The sequence below is a fragment of the Furipterus horrens genome, unplaced genomic scaffold, assembly GCF_987537825.1.
Source record: "Furipterus horrens unplaced genomic scaffold, mFurHor1.1.pri manual_scaffold_7, whole genome shotgun sequence".
NCBI lineage: Eukaryota > Metazoa > Chordata > Mammalia > Chiroptera > Furipteridae > Furipterus > Furipterus horrens.
In genome coordinates this window covers 65,853,136-65,874,261 of record NW_028327177.1, presented here as the reverse complement: position 1 = coordinate 65,874,261, position 21,126 = coordinate 65,853,136, and the positions used below count along the sequence as shown (strand labels likewise).

General features: G+C 38.5%; 1 protein-coding gene across 1 annotated transcript in view; it reads left to right on the top strand.

The window, feature by feature from the left end:
- The window catches only part of ZNF704 (zinc finger protein 704), a 186,020-nt gene that overhangs the window by 55,136 nt on the left and 109,758 nt on the right, over window positions 1-21,126 (top strand). Inside the window, exon 2 of the mRNA XM_090282903.1 lies at window positions 280-518. Coding sequence (XP_090139029.1) covers window positions 280-518 — 239 coding nt within the window. The remainder of the gene's footprint in view (window positions 1-279; window positions 519-21,126) is intronic.

The following is a 21,126-nucleotide window of genomic DNA, read 5'->3' as shown; positions in this document are numbered from 1 at the left end:
AAGCCTTATGCTTTCAAACCTTTGAAGTTTTTGTGTGCCTGAAAGGCTTCGCTCATGTTTTGATGCTTCTTGTTTGTGTTTGAAAAAACATGCATTAATTGTATATTATTTTGTAGTGTCAGGTATTTTATTTCTATGTTACACTTTTCCTATTTAGCCTATACAATCTTCAAGATGAACAGGGAGGGTAGTGTCTCCGGACTCCCTTCACAGCCACCGCCCTGTGTTCGTGCAGAGTTCACGAGGGTGCAAGCGAGAATTTTTTTGTTCATTTCACAGGTGGGGAGCATTAAGAGGGAAATGACCTTCACATTTCAACCAGAGGACCTAAAACGGAACTTAGGTAAAAAAATGTCTCATCAGCCCTTATTCCCCGCCATGGAAGAAGACATGAAAACAGCAGACACCAAAACAACGAACCGAGCCCTTGACCATGACAAAGAAAACACCCGTTCCATCTGTCTCCTTGAGCAAAAGCGAAAAGTCGTTTCTTCCAACATTGATGTTCCTCCAGCAAGGTAAGAAGCCATGAAAACTTTTTTGTATCTGCCTGGGAGGTTGGTGCAAACTATAGTGACTTAGGAAGGGTTTTCTGCCGAGAGCTTTGCTTGTATGAAACAGAGCTTTTGAGAACTGACTCTGCAACCCCTATAGCTCTAGAAAAGAAAATTTTATTAGATTTTGACAAATGAATAGTAAATAGCAAGAAAGTGTTAAAAAATTTGAAGACACATGAAATGTAGGACTGAGCCTAGCCACTTAACAGCAAGGACACTCAGTCATTGGGCAGGGGTTTGGGAGCTAGGGCTGAAGGCCAGATTCAGCCCCAGCCTCTTTCTGTGTGACCTTTGAGATGAAAGTTGTTTTACATTTTTAAAGGGTTAAAAAGAAGTGAAGACTGTGTAACATAGATCCTAGGTGGCCTGTAAAGCCTAAAATACTTATATGTGGCTCATTATAGAAAGAGTTTGGCAATTCCTGGTTTATATCATGGTAATCCTTTCAAGACAAATCTGCCTTGAAACTAGGCCAAGAGAATTTATCTGAAGTATTGAAAGGCTTTTGTCACATTACATAAGCTATATCTGGTACCATTGAACTAGAGGACAACATTATGGCAGAATGACAATGAACAGTAGCAGAATATACAAATTAGACCTTTTGCTTATTTTCGTACTTACATTTATCTCACCTAGATTTTAGGGGCATCCAAAAAATTGACATGTATCATAGGAAGGTATCATAATTCCCATTTTACATATGAGTAAACCAGACTCAGAAATGTGAAGTGATCACCCAGGACCCCACATTTAACAAACAGGAAATCTAAGACGAGGTTAGGTTTCTGACCATCATTAGTGTTTATTGAAGAACATTCATTTGTTCTCATTTACATATGGTGATATAACCTTAAAATGCGTTGATATTTCTACTATCACTTGCTATCCAGCCTCTATAAAACAAACAAAAAAAATCCTCAGAAGTTAGGCAAAACTTATGAGATAACCTAGGTCATTAGAGTATACATTTGTTATTCTCTTCTGCCAGACATTATTTGTTTGCTTGTTTGTTTGTTTGTTTGTTCTGGATGTACTGATGTACTGATACTTAATTGGTTAGCTTGCACCTAAACAGCAATTACAATTTGATTATGCAAAATAGTACTTGTTTTCTAATTATAACTGTAAGGTTAAGTAAATCTATTAGCAAACCAGTAGTAATGGGAATAAAGAAAATTTGACCCAAAATATTTCTAGACCTAACAGCAGTTTATTAGAACACGCCAGATTTTTAGTGTGCTATTGGAAAAAGAAAAAGAAAAAAGAACCATACAGTACTGTTTGTCTTGCAGAGTTTTTAAATATAGTGATGTCATATTTATTACATGCTGGATAAAATGAAATCATTTTTTTCTTATAGGATGATTCTGGGAATTACATAGTTTGAAAGAATTTCAGAAACTCCTTACCATTGAGTTCAAAATTAGGAAATGACCTGAGCTTAATTTGGCTACCATTTTCAGTGGTGTTATCTGTATTTTCTCCTTTGTTTCTTATGTACTATGCACCATTTATAGAAGCCTCTTATATCACATTCGGAATTAAGTGAGAGATAATGCAAGATGGGTATCATTATTTCTGAGTGTCCATAGCTTGGCAGTTTCTGGAGCAAATGTTTAGTGTTTAAATGCATTCAAACTGTTCAGGTCACAAACTCTGTGACCAATATGAAACTACTGAATAAGAGGGAAAGTATAAAAGCCACTTTAAGCTTATATTAACATTAAAAATATACACATTAGGAGAAGAATATCAATGTACCCACTCATATTGGAGAAATACTAATATTATATAATTTGTGGATTCCTGTTAAGAACTGAAGCTCTCTCTATGAAGTAGCTATAAAGGCATCTTTTCCAGGAAACCTTTATCCACTTTTATGCTTTTCCATCATTTTAATAATTCAGGTCAACAAGTAACTGTTGTTCCTGCTTTCACAGCAGCCAAACGATCTTTCTCAAGCACAAATATAATCGGTGGATAGAAAGATGGAGACAGGAAAGTGCTGGGAATTATTATAATTGACATAATGACTTAATGAAACACATTGTGCCATTAGACACAATCAAGTCCTCTTGCCAGGGATTTACAATCTAAAGTCAACAAATAAGTCAAGATGAGGTACAGACAGAATTATTTTTACAATGCCTTTAATCACCTGATAGATACACCATGAAAGACTTGGGATCTGAAATCAATTTTAAAAAGACAAATCTTCTCTCCTTTCTTACTCTGGAGCAAAATTTCATTGAATGGAATGGTAGGATTTCTGTTTGTTGTTTTTAAAAATAGTTTTCTCTTCCTGCCAAGTGCCTGTGGTTGAATAGCTGTAATTTAAATAAACATATACTGCAATTGACTTTCCTAATCTACAAAAATACGGAAGAAGTTAGTAAGGTAAGACAGACAACCTTTCCGAATCACCAGTTCTCTTTCCTGCACTGACACTGATAACATGGATTCATGATGTCTTTTCTTCATTATAACTTAGGAAAGTTTGTGTTTTATGACATAAGTTTGACTCAGGATGTGTGTAATATGTATGTGCATGTTTTAAAGAAAACTTTACGCACTTATTTGTGTTGACTTTATGACATTGAAGATTCATCAATTTCCAATAATTGTGTTTTATATCCTTTTAATATAAGCGCACAGCAGTGCCAATTAGAATCTGTCAACTATTTAGAATTGCATTGTGAATTTAAAATTTGGGTCATTAATATGAAATTTTTAAATAATTAGTAATTTATGTCAGTTTGCTATTTTCGAGAGATATGTTCTCTGGATCAGTGGAGTAGTCATGAAATAAAATACTAAATGTGCGACATTCTCATATTTGCAGACATCACTTTCAAAGAGCCCTTCGATAGTTAATAATAGTACCTTCATGTAAATCCTTTCTGGCAGTGAACTAGAGAAAATTTAACCACTGAAACTTTAGACGGACCATCGCATGTTATGTTAAGTGGACCGTGGCTTTGGGGTGCAGGTTGCATACGTTGAAATATTCCAGAATGCTTCAGAGAGCCATCACTCTGCTTTGGTTGCACCTATGACATAGGTCACCTCTCAGAGTTGGTTTATGTTTACATTTGATTCAACAACTTTTTTCCTCCCTACAGCTGTTCAAAGTTTAAACAATCAGGTATAGAAGTAATTGCATCCCATTGTCTTCCACAACCCACCTCCTCTGCCAATACAGATCCTGTATTCTGCTTTTATTACAGAAAGGCACATAATCATTAAATGCAAACAAATAATTAAAAGAGGTTGATCATTTACTTATTTTAAAGGAATAACATCTGAGCAGCACTGTCCAGTGGAAATTTAATGTGAGCCACATATGTCATTTTTAAATGTCTAATAGCTACATTAAAAACAGGAAAAATAACCTTCTGTATGTGAGATATTTACATTCTTTTCTGAATACTAGGTCTTCAAAACCATATGTGTATTTTACTACTACAGCATGTCTCACCTTGAACTGGGCAATTTCCAAGTGATCTATAGCCACACATGGCAAGTGACAAATGTATTGTGCAGTGTGGCTTTAGCATAAAGTACATTTCAGTACAACTTACCATTTATCGCTGAGACAGTGGTTTCTTTTTTCTACTCAAACTAAAAGGGGTGGTACAGTAGCTTTGTGTGGCCGTGTTCCTTAAGGGTTAGTGGGGGCAAAGGTGCCTCTTCTGTGAGGAGAGACATTTCAGCATCTCTGGCTCAGGAGATATTTAGTTGGGAAAACAGCAGCATTATTCCAGTATGTCCCCTAAAGAATGACCCAGCTGTGTATAACTGATATGTTGTACAATTATAATACTTAAGATGTTTAAATTCCATCTAAGTCAAAGACAGATTAAATTGGTACAGTCACAATTATAGTTCTTTAAAAACATAAAAGCAATTTCATTTCCAGAGTGTGAGTGAGCCTGTTTTGTGGTTACTAGATGCTCTGATGTCCCTGCGGTGGCAGCCCTGAAGGCCACCCAGGCACACCAAATCAGCACACTTCTTGTGTTTGCTTATGCTTCCTTACACACTAGTGACAAAATAGTTAATTAATACATGCTACTTGTAAACTTGAAATGCAACAAATTATCAATTTAAAAAATGGCTTCTGAGTAAGAAGGGTTTACTTTGTTACTTTGTTATTGGCTTAAACTGTTACTGATTCTTTTAAATTTTAACTCATGTTTTCTCCCCTGCTATAGAGTTCTGAGTGGGGAAGTGTTGAAGGTTAAGGCTGCAGAGTTAGGCTTAACTTGGAATATTTTGGAAATTTGATGTTTATTTGTTAGGTTATAGAGAACTATTGAATGATACCTTCAATTGTCAGTTCAGATCACTTCAGAAGAATATAATTTTAAGCAATAGAATTCTGGAAGAGTGTGTTTCTATATTGGAGATAAAAATCACTTAGAAAATAGAACTGGTACTAGGAGGGAGGAATTTGGGGGTTCTGCTGTGTTACCTTCAGGAAGTCCTTTGACCTTCCCCCATGTGTCCAGGGCCAGGCACCTCATGCGTCTCTTCTCCTGGCAGCCTCACTTTCAGGCCACCGGAGAGGCACCCAGCTCTCAGCACTGCTGTAGAAGCTAATGCAGTCACCTGTACCTCCCAAAGATGTGGTCAGGCTGGATGGAGAAAACCAAGAAGGCTTAGGTCTTTGTTACCTCCTTTAAAACTAAGAAGACCTCCACAATCTGCTAAGGTTAAAAAGGAGTAAAAAGCCCATCTTGTGGTTTTAAAATATTCAACTTTTGTTTTTAAAGTGCTAGCTAGTTTGCTTATTGCAATGCTAAATTAAATTGTTAATATATTTTGTAACCACAGGAATGGATATAAAAAGATAGGTAATTTCCTCTCATCAGTGTATCAGACAAGGGTATACTACATAAATGTGTGTATTTTTAAAATAATTCAATTACTTTTTCTATGCAAACAAGTGGAAATACATTAAGGAGAGCTATATATTCATAAGCTAGGTTAATATACCTATTGCCCACACTTTCTATTCTAAAAATGTTGGTTCATTGTCTTTTGGCTAACTTTTTATGTCAATTTTTGGTAACCATTTTGAAGCTTATTGAATGTCTATTGAGAAGTAACAGTTGTGATACTGTCCCAAGGCCCATCTTGTACAAAATTTATAAGCTTTCTTTCCCTCTTCACTGGGTAGGTGTTCTGTAGGAATCTGATGACATGAGATTGTATCTATTACTAGTGGCCATGAGGGCTTACTGCTTCATTTCATCACAATGGCAGAGTCCACTTAGCCATGACAGAGAACCACAGTCCTGGACCACCTCAATGTAGCACCTAGAGTCAGGGTAGTACCCACCCTCTGGACAAGCAAGAAGCTAGATCAATGCATCCATAAGGAAGGGGTTTCCACAGTGTTTCGTTGATGTGCTTGGTGTTTCTAGGCTCAGAGTTTTCTATGTAGAGTCACTGTTTCTATAAACAGGGAGACATTATTCTGCTGGAATTATGCTGCTTGCATTTTCCTCAGCATCATGCCCAACAGAGCTGAGTCTGTTGGCTTTTTTATCTCAGATGTGAAACCACAGCAGTTTGCAAGTTCACTCCAACATCCATAGCAAAAGCTTGGGGCTCTGCCTCAGTCATCCCTTCGATGTGTAGTGAAACTGGGAAAAAATGAGAAATATTTCTTTGTGTATCCATAGTAGGACAACATGGCCCTGCCTAGCAGTTGTCACATCTAGCAGTGACCAGTGGCAGAGATGTTTGCCATGAAGGATGCTCGCTGCTCAGTTTGGTGTTAGTCTTACTCTCTATTGGCTCTAGCCAGAATCAGGCTGAACCCCTGCATTGGCAAGGATTTCCCAGTGGCTTAGGGACAGCTCCCACTCTTGTTTATGGTCCTCTGTCTCCACATTATAGAAACTCCATGTGTTTTTTTGGCTCCAGAGGAAACAGCCTTAATAGGGAAAAGAACCTGTCTCCAAGAATAAAAATGAAAAGGCACTGAGTTTTTCTGAGACTACTGCTGAAACTTCAAAGTCCAAACATGTTTGTTGCTTCCTTTTAATTCCCCTGACTCTGACTAATTTAATTCTATAAATTCTAATTATTCACATAAAGAAAAAAACACAAACCTTTTCTTCTGCCTACCTCAGCCCAGGTGAAGGGAGGGCATTTCACCTGGATGATAGTTGTAATACATGGCACATATGTGCACATCACGGGCCACGTGGTGGTGTGCAGTGCAACGGCCACTATGTTATGCCAAAGACAGATTTCATAGCTCAGAGAGCGAAAAGAATTATGAGCATCATGAAAGTCATATGCTCCATCCACATTAGTTGAAAGATGAGAAATTATTTTTCAAGCTGAGTTTGGGTTCAAATAATAGATGTAAATACTTTCTAAAAGCTGATTTTTCAGATTTTGCCCATTATCATTGGTGGGGCATCCCTTAAAATTCATTGAGCATGAATGACTTTGTTTGCTAATATGCTGAGAGTCTTCCTTCTTGTTGGAGGGGAAGGGATGTTGCTTTCTGCTCTATCCTCCGAAACACACACTTGCTGCCCACTTGTGTTCACATTTAGGACAGCTGTGCTGTTTGAAGGTGACACTGATGAGCACAAAGAAGCAAAGGTGGCAGCTTGGGGGCAGTGAGTGCTACCAGGGCGCTGTGTTGCTGTGTGCAATGTCCAGAGCTCAGTGAGAGTCCAGAATAAGGGAGAAAAACAAAAAGTCAAAACAGGCAATAGTTTTACATAAATCTGACTGTGCTGAGGGGAGAAAAGGTGACAATTACTACAGTCAGAATTACAACCCATATTTTGGAAAATGGTATGTTTAATTTTATGGCTGGAATGCATTATTGTTGTTCTCTTATTCCTGTACCTTTGGACACTAAAAACAAATGACCAGACTTTTTAAAATTTAGTGAAACGGAAAAAATTAACAAGCCTACATTGGGAAAGATAGTATCTAGTTTTAATGCTCATTCCTTGACTCTCGGGGGCTTTGATTCTCTGAGTTGATTGAAATTACTGCCAGTAACATTTCTCATGTTATCTAAGGGGAGATTTTAGAGCAAGGTGGGTCCCCCCTGATCCCACCAAAGACCCTGTGATTGACTTGGTGTGGGTTCCTATTGTGGGCTTAGAAATTGGGGTTCCTCGCTTCAGTTTGTTCTCCTCATTCCCCAGAGCTGCAGCATCACCAGCCAGAAGTGCCCAGGATCACAGCCAAAATGGCAGTGGTAATTCTACTGATGACAAGGTGGGTCCCCAAGCTTGAAACTTCCACAGCAGGCAACTGGTCTGTTGGTGAAGGATGGGGTTTTATGTACCTAGTCTTTGCCTTCTTCGGTGGTAAATATTTAATATTTACAGTTCATTCATGTCACTTATAGTTAAAAGGAAGAATCATAAACCTTGTGTGCCCACAATGCTGATCAGAAATGAGAAGAGAGTGAAGAATGAAGTGACCTAGTGCAGCCTCTGCACACTGGTCCATGATGAAGTTTTCAGCTGAAAGGACATTCAGACTTTTGTGGAGTTGCAACATTTTCAGTGTTAGAGTGGCTTTTCTTTTATGAAATCATGATGATGGGTGGTAGGTAGTTGTTTTTAATGTTTAACTTGTGGACAACTTAATACATTAGCACCTCTGGTGGGTTCCCAAATTTTTTAATATTGTGGGGTCTTGAAATTCCAAAATTTGTAAACTAGAGGAAAGTCAAGAGACTTCAATTCCACTCTACTGATTGCTTACCCTTGGCACACAAAAACCTCATTTGTCATCTGTTTTTACAGATGTTTTAGGCACTTGAACTGGTTGAATTGTTAAAATCCCTTCAAGCAAGGACAGCCAGGAAACCTTAGGGTTCATTGTTAAATACTGCCTGGTCTCAGGAGAAGTCAGTATTTACCTTAGGGACTGGGTCTCCAAGTTAAACAATAAATCTTAATTCAACTCTAAAACAATTTTTTATTTAATTTAATGATTCAGGATAATGCACAATTATAATTATTCCTTGCAACTTTTTATATGTATTATTAGCTAGAATCCTACAATTTGTAACATTAACAGTATTTTCAGGCTTTATTTGGTTTCTGAATAAGGATCCATTTTTCAAAGAAGCAAATGGTTATGCCATTTAAAGGACACAAATTTTATAGCGGTCAAAATCAATTGTTTTCTATGGGTGATTAATATCACCACCACCAAGCCCCACTCTACTCACAAGAGGCATTTGGAAATGTCTAGGGGGTAATCTTGGTTGTACAAAGTAGTCCTGTACCATGAGTAATTCTCTTACCCCAATGCCAGTACACCCTCACTGAGAAACATGAGTGGGTTTCATGTTTATGATAAAATGGTGGAATAACAGATGAACCTAATTTGGTTATTACTTTAATTGCACAAATACTGTTTATCAAATCATTATAAAATACTGAAGTTAAAGGGTAGTTTGGCCTCACATAAGCCTTCCTGTGTTTGGAGCACTGTTCAGATCCAGTCTTTTGAAGCATTTTATTTCTTTTCTTTTAGCTTACTATATAAAAGTGTATTTCCCATGTTGTAATCAGTTCTGGATCTATTTGGCTGATAGCTGGAAGAAATGAAATCCATCTGCAGCCTTCAGTTATTAAAATAGAACCAACCAACCACTCATTTTATTATACTCTGTGGAATGTTTTTGAATTATAGTCTTAAGTATTTTAATTGGTCCCTTGCTGATTTATAACCCCTTGTTTTATGTTTCACATTTTATATATCAAAATTATAAGTTACAGTGCCACTTATATACTGTGCCTTTAAACAGAGCAAACAGCATGAAAGAAAGAAAAAGAAAGAGAGGGAGGGAGGGAGGAAGGAAGAAACAAGTTCCATTCAGCAATTCAAGGATCATTCTTTGCATTGTCTCTTCATCTTTGGGCGCTGGTGCTTCTTGTCTGTCTCCTCTGAATATTTTTGTATCTCTGCTAGATTCTTGTAAGTCCTCTCTGCGTTCTCAACATAAGCTCTTATCACTCATCTCCTGGTCTGGAACCAAGGCTTGTTCAGTTCTGTGTTCACCCCCGCCCCATGTGTCTGTCACCATGCTATGCTTCACATTCATTTATGCTGTGGCTCTTCACTTCTGTTTTCATAAACTGACATAAAAATTTCCTTGGATTTCTACTCATTGGGCACTAGAGAGACCAAGTAGGGAACAGAATCCTAGAGTTTTTCCTCCAACCCTGAGGTTCATGTTTCAGTATAGTTTAATCATTCTATATGTTTCCCATCACTGGTTCACTTATTCGAAACATACTCACATTCACTTGTTCGTTTGTACCCAGACACAGTTTTGTGTGGCTGAACAGAAGCAGAATCTATAATTAACTGTATGTTTGTTTGCTAAGACTTTGGCAGATTTCCTGTTTGAGTTTCTTATCTTAATGTTGCATAGCTTTCTCTCTGGGAATCAGTGAGACACATTGGGAAATTTAAATCGCTTTTTAGTTTCTCTCAGTGTGATATCTTGCTGCCCCAAAGAGTTGATTTGTCTGCTGAAGAGTATTTTTATATTGGCTGGTGTCTTTTATATGAGTTGTTTCCTAGAAAGGTTTTTGAAATGTTGAGCTACAAAATGAATAGCAGTTTTCACTGATAATAGACTTGATCTAATATTTTTCCTAAATAATTATCACTAGAATCAAACTCTGAATGATTGCTATATGGCTGTATTTCTTCATAAGACCAATAGAATTGGAGAAACTAAAGCTTCTTTCCTAGAATTACTTGTATTCTAAAGAAACAGATCAATTAGGCAAAAAAGTCAAAACTCACCAAAACATTAATCTTTCCTTAACTATTCTTCTGTGATGTGTCTACATCTCATCTATCTGTACTTGCACTGCCTAGACCCTCTCATTTTTGTAACTTTACCTCTCATGTTTGTCCAACTGATGTCAATTTTTAAATTATTTATATCAATTTCAGATGTTCTCTATATAATGATTTATACCCATTTGCACTGATTATGATGCCTTTGCAACATTACTTGAAATTCTTTCATTTGTTTATATTGCATACCGTCTGGTACATTTAGCAAGTAAGAATGAATTACTTACCTTTCTTCCACTGCTGCAAAGGGGACTGTTGCTTTAGTTGCATTTTTCCTACCAGATCAAATTAAAGAACCTCTCAGTTTTCATCCTGGCACACAGAAGACAACCAACAAAAAGAATGAATGAAACCTCCTTGATTTATTGTGTTATTCTATGTTGTTTTTGTTTATTGTTCTTTTCCTCTTGTGCATATAACTGTGTTTTTTATTATAATGCAGTGCACATTTTAAACAATTTCTTAGATAAACAGAAGAAATAAAACAAGAACACCCAGAAAGCAGTCATTTGGTGGTAACTATTATTAACACCTTGCTATGTATGATTCTACTCACTTCTTTATATGTGCATATGAAGTGTATTTATTCCAAATAATGATTTTATATGGCACAGAATGTCTTGAACTTTCAAAAAAATATATTGTAACTAATACACTGCAGACATACCTTATAAGTATTTATTTATATTCATCTATAGCCTAATTTTAATGGATGAATTGCATTATATCATGTATGTGTACACTTTTACTTAATCAATACCCTATGGACATTCTGGTTGTTTTAAATTATTTATTATTACAAATAGCCTTGTAGTTAACTGAGTTAGTTATCTATTGCTGCCTAACAAATTATCTCCCAACCTACTGATCTAAAAGAACACACATCAGTTTCTGTGGGTCAGGGATCTGGGCATGGGTTAGCTGAGTCCTCCGCTTCAGGATCTCTTACAAATCCACAATTGAGGTGTTAGCCAGGGCTGGGTCTCATGTGATGACTCAACCAGAGACATAGCCACCTCCAAACTCAGGTGACTGATGCAGAATTCACTTTTGTTGGATGGAAAGCCCCTGTTTCTAGGTGGCTGTTGGCTGGTGGTGGCTCTCACTTCCTTGCCATGGGGGCCTCCCCAGTGTGCCAGCTTGCTTCAGCAAAGCAACTTCAGCAAGAACAACCCGTCTATACCTCAATATGCTAAAAGAATATTCTGCCTTTACTGTGCCAGGGAGAGAGTCTGCCAGCAGCAGAAAAGTCACAAGGTTCTGTAGCCTAATCAAAGACATGGCAGCCCACCATCTTTGCCACATTCTGTTTGCTAGAAGCAAGTCACTGGGCCAGCCCACACTCAAGTGGAGAATACCAGGAGGCAAAGATCACTGGGAGTCATTTTATATGTGCCACTCATGTTAACAACCTTATAGCTAAGCCTGGTGCACATTCTTAAATATTTTCAACCTGAAAAAAGGTATTTCTCATTTGAGAGTATGCATACTTCTTGTGGGTTTTTATGTCTCTTATATCCAGCTGCTTTGCAGAGTTGTTCTAGTTGGCATTCCCACCATCAGTGGCCCTCCCAGAAACCCTGAGCAACTCTCTCTGTGTAGCACCTTGTTGTGCTTTGATGTCCATTATCCCCCAAACAATGACAATGTTCATCTTTATCTGTTCTTAGTGAAAACATTGCCATTACTTGCAGGACCACATATTTACTCAAAGTCAGCCAGGACTAATTTTAGAATAGAGATCTTTGGGTGGTCTGCTTTAAGAATAGGTAAAAAGGGTGGTGCTTAGTATATTAGTTGTTTTTAAGTGGGTATTTTAAAATTCCTTAAGGGTATTCAGCATTATTTTTATCAATGAAAATGAGTTTGGCAACATGTAGTAGTAACCTCACAAGGAATGGCTAAACAAATTAGTTTTCTTCTCCATGTACTAAGAAGTCCTAAGGAAACAACTTCATAGCTGACATAGTAGCTCAGGATGTCACCGGAGCCCCTGTGCTCCACCTTCCATGCAGGTGGTGGTTACCCTTCTAGACTAAGATTCTGTTTGGAGCTTCTGCCATCATACTCTTCTCCAAGCAGAGGTAAGATGAAGGTAGAAGAGCAAAAGGTAAAGAATAGAGTTTGCCTTTCAAAGAGCTTTCCCTGAGTTCCCTACCCTATGTTTTTTAGGTACATCTTGTTGGACAGAACTGTCACCTGGCCACTTCTAGTTTTTTAGCTGGGAACATTGCCATCCCAAATCCAGCAGACATTCTGGTAGGAAAGAAAGTGAGACTGGGTATAGAATTGGCAGCTGGTACTGTGGCCTTCCCGTTTCATTGATTTTTTTTTCCTTCATGACTTGTTAAAAGTTGTGAATTTCATGGTCATAAAAGACAAGAGTTATAAACTCAAGACTGGCATTTGCTAAATTTTTATGATGATGAGTTTGGTTCAGCTGAATGAATTTTTACTCAATTGGTTTTTCTTTTTTATGTTTATAGAAATATTCAACTACTTTTGTTGTTCCAACACTTTTTAAAAATCATGTCACTGCATTTGGAAAAAATTCTGATTATTATCAGGCATGGAATTTTAATGAGAAAAATAGAATGTGTCATAAATTTATGCTGCCTGGTGTTTTGATTTTGAAATTTGAAAATAGACTTGAAATCCTGCTAATATGGGAAAATAAGAACCTGATGAGTCACTATGGCTACAAGATGGCAAAAACATTGTTTCCCTTCTCATCAGAGTGGGCACTTTTAAATGGAAAATTTATTGTAATTAAGACTTAATACAATATAATTTTTAAAAGACATTAATTCCTAGAAGAAGGAAAAGTTAATTTCTTTACAATTTTTTCTTTTCTCTTCACAACACACTGGTGATACTTGTCAGTCATTTTTAGTCACCAGTTCTATTGTGAACTACAAACCCTAGAGAGTGGTGGGAGGGAAGTGGACTGGACTGTGATGTTGTCACCAGAAAATATAGTGGGGAGAGGTAAATGTGAGGCAAAAATCCATGAAGTAGGAACCTTACATTTATTTTAGTACTTACATATATTTGAAGGCTTTATAAACCTTTTCCACATGCTTATAAACCATTCCGAGTCCCTTATTAACCTTCCCCACTCCCTCATTAACCTTTTCCACACTTTTATAAACGTTATTTGTTCTTAAACCTACGTAACTTTAACAACATACGTATACAGTACCGCAAAATCCCACGCTATAGCGAAAAATCCGCGATAAATAATTAAATATAATATTTTTTAAAATCCTGCGATCCAGTGAGGCTGCGATATGTGAACCGCGATATAGAGAGGGACTACTGTAAATCAACCATTCTCATTGACTCCGTTGAAATACGTGTATTCCGTTTAAGTTTCTGCTGATTCCATTCTGCCTAGTTTAAAAGGAAATTATGCCCTCTCCAAGTGACGCCATGCTGTAACTGTTGCAAGCTCTGCTTAGCTATTCCATCTCCTAACTCTTGTGGGGTTGGTGTTATTCTTCTGAGTAGGAGCATCAGGGCTCCTGATGACATGTTGGTGACAGAGTTAGACCTTTATCACTTATTGCAGGAGAATGAAGGTGTCCGTGTGCGTGCGTGCATGCACTTGTGTGTGTTCCCTGTGTGTATAACTTGAAGAAAAGGAAAGGTAAAGATAAGAAGATCTGGCAACATTTCTGAAAAAGGTGTTCAGATCGTCTGATTTCTTTGGCTGCTGTCCCAGAAGCTTCTCATCAGCTGAAGGAGCACACAGCATACAGCAGATGTAAAATAGTGCTCAAAATCTTCTCTCTGCATGAGGTTACTGCAGTGGTTCAAATATTTGCCGTAATCTTAGCAATTAAACTGTATACTCTCCACCTCTATTCAGTCACACTTATTCAGTAAAAACAGGCCTCTTCTGTTCTTTAGTATATTTTACTTCCATATTTCACAACTAAAGGGGACTTAGTTAAAATGTGTTCTTTTGTATAACAACAATCAGGAGTCTCATTGATTCATTTCTTGATAATAAATCCCAATCTTTGTGACTGTAAGCACGAGTTTAATGATGAGACCATTTTTTTAAAAGCAGCTTTTATTACATGTTAGACTTTTTGCCCGAGGAGGCATGGCTATGAGTGAGCCCAGTCCATAACCCAGTATCGGACTCTTCATCATGGCCACAAGGACAAGCTAATAGGGACCCAGGCCCTGAGCGCACCTATGTATACCCATTCCTTTTCAAAATAAAATTCTAATTTTCACATTTTTTTCTTCAGGTTAACTTCAAATAACTTACATAGTTCATTCTAGTTCTGACTTGTCGAGCAACCCAGGTTATCTCTTCTATGTGACAGGTACTAAAATACTTGAATTCAACTATTACATACTTTTTACATATTTTCTTCTCCAGACTAGAAGTCCCTGTATGTGCTTGAAGCAAGATTACCTTAAGGCCTACTTTCTAGGAGTCCAAATGTGTAGACTTTACACATGTATGGCTTTGACCCATTATGCTCTCGTTGTGTAGTTTACCTTCCAAAATGTGACATTTCTCTCATTTTCAAATATTTACATGTACTTTCTCAAAAGTACTGCTGACAACTCAAGCTCCTTCAGATATTCTCAATAAAATAAATTTTTCGGCCCCTCGCTTATCCTGGTCCTCCTCCTCTTTACACTGCATTGCTCAAGCCTTTCCTACTATTTTGTCTTAATGTATCTTTTAAAACCTGCAGCCTAGAACTGCTAAGGACACCACATGTCATCTGATTATTCAGAGTACAGCGGACTCTTGTATCCATCTGGACATCGTGATTGTATTAATGCAGCCAAGCATTCTGTTAAGTACTGTAGCAGCCGTCTCACCAGCCTTGAGATTCTAGTTAAAAGCATCCCTGAGGCCACTCAGAAAGTCTGCTCCACCTTGTACTTATATAATCAAATCCCTTTAAGTGTAAATGCAGACAATTACATTTGTCCTGGTTAAATTTCATTTTGTTATTTGATGCCAGATTTCCAGCTTATTAAGATCTTATTGAACCTAAATCTCTCCTAGTAAGGTCAAGGCAAAGCCAGAGGTACGGAGAGGACACAGTGGTGATGATTTCCTAGGAAGGGAGAAGGCAACTTGCCTACTCTAAAAGAATAGCATTTTTTTTTTAGTATTTGTAGTGGCAGGTCACAATCCAGCATTGTGAAATACTTTGAAAGTCGTCTGTTCCCAATTGCATTTAACAAATTATAGTTTATGAAGAATTTACAAACTGGAGCGAATTTGAGACTATTTCTATCACCCCCCACCCATCCACCCCTTCCATGCTCTGAGACATTCTTCAGTGGGAGAAATAGGGGCAGAATAAAACCAGTGGAAACCAGGCTTTGTCTTGAGGCTACAGTCTATACCCTGGGGTTGTCCATCACTACTCCAGCCCAGTGGGCCTTAGTCTATATTTAAGTCGACCTCACACCTGCAGATTGTGTTCTCACAAGTGACAGCCTTTCAAAAGTGTGGTTGCACTGTGGGCCGCTACTCCTGAAGAGGCTGCCGCACCTGGTTCATCACAGTTACCTGACTCCTCCCTCCTGCTGCTTCATGATATGCCACTGCCTTGCAAAGTCTTAGTGCCAGCATTTAAAGCAGCAGTTTACAAACTGCAGCATGTTAAAGCTGGGTCTAGTAAACAAGATGGCTGATGGACCAAATCTGGCTTGCCATCTATTTTTGTACGTTCTTAAATGGTTGAAGGAAAAAATGTTTTTAAAAAGAATAATATCTCATGATGCATGAAAATTATATGAAATTCAAATTTTAGGATGCATAATAAAATTTTACTGGAAAAACCTATGATATTTACTCTCTTGCATCGGACTTACTGGGGATGCTTTTGAAACTGAATTCCTGAGCCCACCCCTGGCCACAGGCATGGGAATATGTAGAGAAGGTCCAAGAGTGTGTACTTTCATCTCCTGTAGTTCACACATAGACAAACACTCAAAGAAAACTATGATGATGAGCTCAGGAGATAGGAAAGGAAATGATCCTGCTCTGTTTCTGCTGCCCAACATGTTCTTTTTATCCTGTGTGCCATAGTTTTCCTACAAACTGAATAAATTATATTGATTAGTTTCCAAGCACTTCTCCAAATCAGCTCTCTTCCAAACTTTTTATAATTAAAATTTTTTTATAATTAATTAATTTGTTTATTTATTTTTTAGAGAGAGGGGAAAGGAGAAAGAGAGGGAAAGAAACATCCCTGTGTGGTTGCCTCTCACTTGCGCCACCAACTGGGGACCTGACGAGTGACTTAGTCATGTACCCTGCCTGGGAATCGAACCAGCGACACTTGGTTCGCAGGCCGGCGCTCAATCCACTGAGCCACAGCAGCCAGGCCAAACTTTTTTATTGGATAATATGAATGCCATGTTACTTTCTAGGGCTGCCATAACAAATTAGCACAAACTGGACCTTGTAGGACATTTGGTCTTACCCTAAATGTCCATGGAGATATTTGGCCCAAAACTCATCATGAATTATAATTAAAATAACATAAAATTTTAATGAAATTAAGTGTTCATAATATTTAATGAATTATGGACCGAATATCTCCATGTATGTTTTAGACAGGATCAAATGTTCACTAATCCAAATGAGGTGACTTAGAACAGCAGATATTTATTCTCTCACAGTACTAAGTCCAGCATCCAGCAGGACCTCAGTCCCTCTGGAGAGCCTCAGGGGAGAGTCCATTCCCTGCCTCTTGTGGGGTCTGGTAGCTGTTAGCATTCTTTGACTGGTGGCCTCATTGCTTCCATCTCTGCCTTCCTGACCACATTGCCTCCTCTTCTCTGTGCCTTCTCTTCTGTGTTGAATCTCCCTCTGCCTTACTCCAATAAAGATACCTGTCATTGGATTTAGGACCACACCAATAAATCCATGATGATCTCATCTCAAGATTCTTAAGTTGGGGAATCAGAGAGAAAAAAAAAAAGTTAATTGCATCAGCAAAGACCTTTTCTCAAATAAGGTCACACTTACAGTTTCAAGAATTAGGGCATGGACGTATCTTTGGGGAGGTCACTGTTTGTTAAACAAACATATTTGTACTCTCTAGCTCCAGCAACCATTCAGTTTCCAGTCTTGGAAGATTCTGTCCCTTGCCTTCCAAACCTATTAGTACCACTATGGTTCAATTTTGTCCACAGGAATCCCTTACGTAGAAATTTATGCTGATATCCTTCTCTTGGAAAAATTTAGAGCACTTTCTGAGCCTGGAATCAGGGGCTTTCTGCAGTAATGTTTCCAGTGGTATTTTTATTCCCTTCTCCCTCTTCTTCTTTCCATGTCCCTCACCTTCCTGTCACCTGTAGTCTCCCTGATCCACCTCTTCTGGAGCTCATTCACACTGTTCCTTACTCCTGGAAGACTGGCTCTTCATCCTCATCACCACTCACCCTGCCCTGCATCACCCAAGATCCATTCAGGTCCCACCTCTTCATGAAAGCTCTGTGGCTCCTTCCCACCAGAGATGAATCTGAGCCTTCTGCACCTTTAAGGATAGTCACCTTACCCTATACCCCATCTTACTGTCATGATGTCTGTACTTACATTATCACAGCTCTAGAAGTTAACATTCTCATATCAGGAATAGAAGAGACAGGATTACACAGTCTTTAAGAACCAGAGCTCTGAAATCACACCATCCAGACAACTCGAGTCATTTACCAGCCATGTACCCTCAGGCAGGCATCTCCAACCTACAGTGTTTTCATAAATAAGGATAGTAATAATAATAATAATAATATCTCAGATGAGATAGTGCATCTAACAGCTGGGATATAGGAAACAAAATATCTAGCTGTTATTATTGTTTTAGCTCTATTTTCTGATGGCTAATACAAGGACTTATAGAAGTAGGTACTAAATCAATACAGTAGTCCCTCTCTATATCGTAGGTCACTTATCACAGCCTCGCTGTATTGCGGGATTTTTAAAAATATTATATTCAGTTATTTATCGCGGATTTTTCACTATATTGAGGGATTTTGCAGTACTGTATATGTACTTATATGCATAGTATTTATGATTTTAATGATTTTGCCTAAAAACTTTCAAAAACTATAAAAAATATAACATTATATTCTAACATTAAAAGAATATTAAATCAAAATAAAATACTGCATGCTGTTTACAGTATGTATTTTTTTTTGTAGATGAACACATACATTACGCTGAAAGCAAGATGTACGCTCGAGCTCATTTGCCTACATGAGAGTGTACACGGAACACAATTGGCTGATTGATGAAAGGCGACCAACCAGAGCATTGTCTTGTGTATCCTGGGTGCTGATTGGCTCAGTAACCGTAGCATCATTCTGTCTGCTATCCCGCACTCTGCGCATACGTTCAGCATCTTGCCTTGTCCACTTCACTCCTACCTCCGATCGCTGTGCGTAGTTTTGCTCTGCAGTGTTGTGTTTTGTGAAATTTTCCTTAAAGACTAAATTTATTGCAAGCCCTATGGTGCCACCCAAACATTCTGCATCTTCTAAGGATTCTGGCAGTGAACCCAAGTGCCAGAGTAAGATGCTTACCAAAGAAGAGAAGGTGGAACTTCTCGACATATTAAAGGAAGGGAGAAGCTATGCGTCTGTTGGCCACCATTACAGGATCAACGAGTCTACAGTTCGCTATATAAAGAAGGATGAAAAGAATATCAGGTCTACGGCATCAGTGACTTTCAACAAAACAGAAAAGAGGGTGGTTACTTCCTGCAATAAGATCATTGTGAAGATGAAGTCTGCATTAGCTTTGTGGATAAACAATTGCAGAAAAAAGAATATCTCGCTGGATATAAACACCATCCAGACAAAGGCCAAGTAACTGTGTGATTGTTTAGCAGCAAAAAGGGATGATCGCGACGGTGAAGAGAATGAAGAGGATGATGACGATGACGCTGAAGCAGGAGCTTTGAGTGCTTCTCTAATCAGACCAACCCCATTCAGTGCCAGCAAGGGCTGGTTTGACAAATTTCAGAAACACTTTGGACTCAAGAGTATTTCTCTGCACAGAGAGGCTGCCTCTGTGAATAAAGCTGGAGCCGAAGAATATGTGAACAACACATTGAAAAACATCATCGAGGAAGGAGGCTATAAGCCTGAACAAGTTTTCAACATGGATGAAACGGGCTTATTCTGGAAACGGATGCTGTCTCTCACTTTCATTATGAAGGAAGAAGCAAAAGTCCCTGGTTTCAAGGCCCAAAAAGATAGGGTAACTTTAATCATGTTTGGGAATGATGCAGGATTTATGATAAAGCCAGGGCTTACTTATAAGTCCAAGAACCCAAGGGCCCTAAAAAACAAAAATAAGAATGTGTTGCCTGTGTACTGCATGCACAACCCTAATGCTTGGATCACAAAACTCCTCACGACTGATTGGTTTCATCAATGTTTTATCCCAGAGGTTAAGGTTTATCTGGCACAGAAAGGCCGTGATTTCAAAGTGCTTCTGATAATGGGCAATGCTGGAGGCCATGCTGTCAACCTGATGTATGATGGCATCCAGATAGACTTCTTGCCACCAAACACCACATCGCTCATTCAGCCAATGGATCAAGGCGTTATTCGCACTTTTAAGGCGCTCTACACCCAAAATGCCCTGCAGAACCTCTCTGAAGCTATGGACTCAGATGAAGACTTCTCACTAAAGGTATACTGGCATGACTACGCAATTGCACTATGTCTCCAAAATATTGAAAAGGCCATAAAGGAGATGAAGAGTGAGACTTTGAATGCCAGCTGGAAAAAATTGTGGCCAGAAGTGGTCCTTGATTACAAGGGATTCTCTCCTGATGAAATCCATCACTCTGCGGTGGATAAGGCTGTGAAGCTGGCAAAAATACTGGGAGGAGAGGGCTTCAGTGACATGACTACTGAAGACATAAATACCCTGATCGATGTGCACTCTCAACCATTGATGGACGAAGACCTGGAGGAGCTGACTAAGCCAGCAAGTGAAGAAGAGGATAAGGAACAAGATGAACAATGGGTTGAAGAAGAGGAGGAGGTTGGCCTAACACTTGATCATCTTGCAACCATGGTCAGAATGGCCAAAGAACTTCAATGAGTGGCTGAAGAATGGGACCCCCATATGGTTAGTTCATTGCAGTTTGCAAATTGAATCGACAGTGCCATGTCAGTTTACAAAAGCATTCTCAATCAGAAGAAGAAGCAGTGCCAGCAACTCCCCATAACTATGTTCATCATTCAAACAAAGAGGTCAGTTACGCCTATGCCTTTAGCGGAAATAGAAGTTACGAACAAGGCTGAAGATACTACTGCACCACCTGAAGAAGTGCCTGATGAAGTGGTGCCTTTAGAAGAGCTGTAAGGCTCTTCTTTGCTGTGCAGTACATTCATCTCATCTTCATCCCCTTCGTCATCATCAGTACTGCACAGCTAATTCATCACCTTCATCATTCAAGTTGTAGTATAGAGTAGTGCCTTGCTATATTGCGATTCACTTATCACAGCCTCACTGTATCACAGGATTTTAAAAAATATTATATTTAATTATTTATTGTGGATATTTCGCTATATCGCGGGATTTTGCTCTACTGTATACGTATGTTGTTAAAGTTACATAGGTTTAAGAGTGTAGAATAAGTTTAAGGTTCCTACTTCGCGGTGTGGGGGAGGTCTGGAA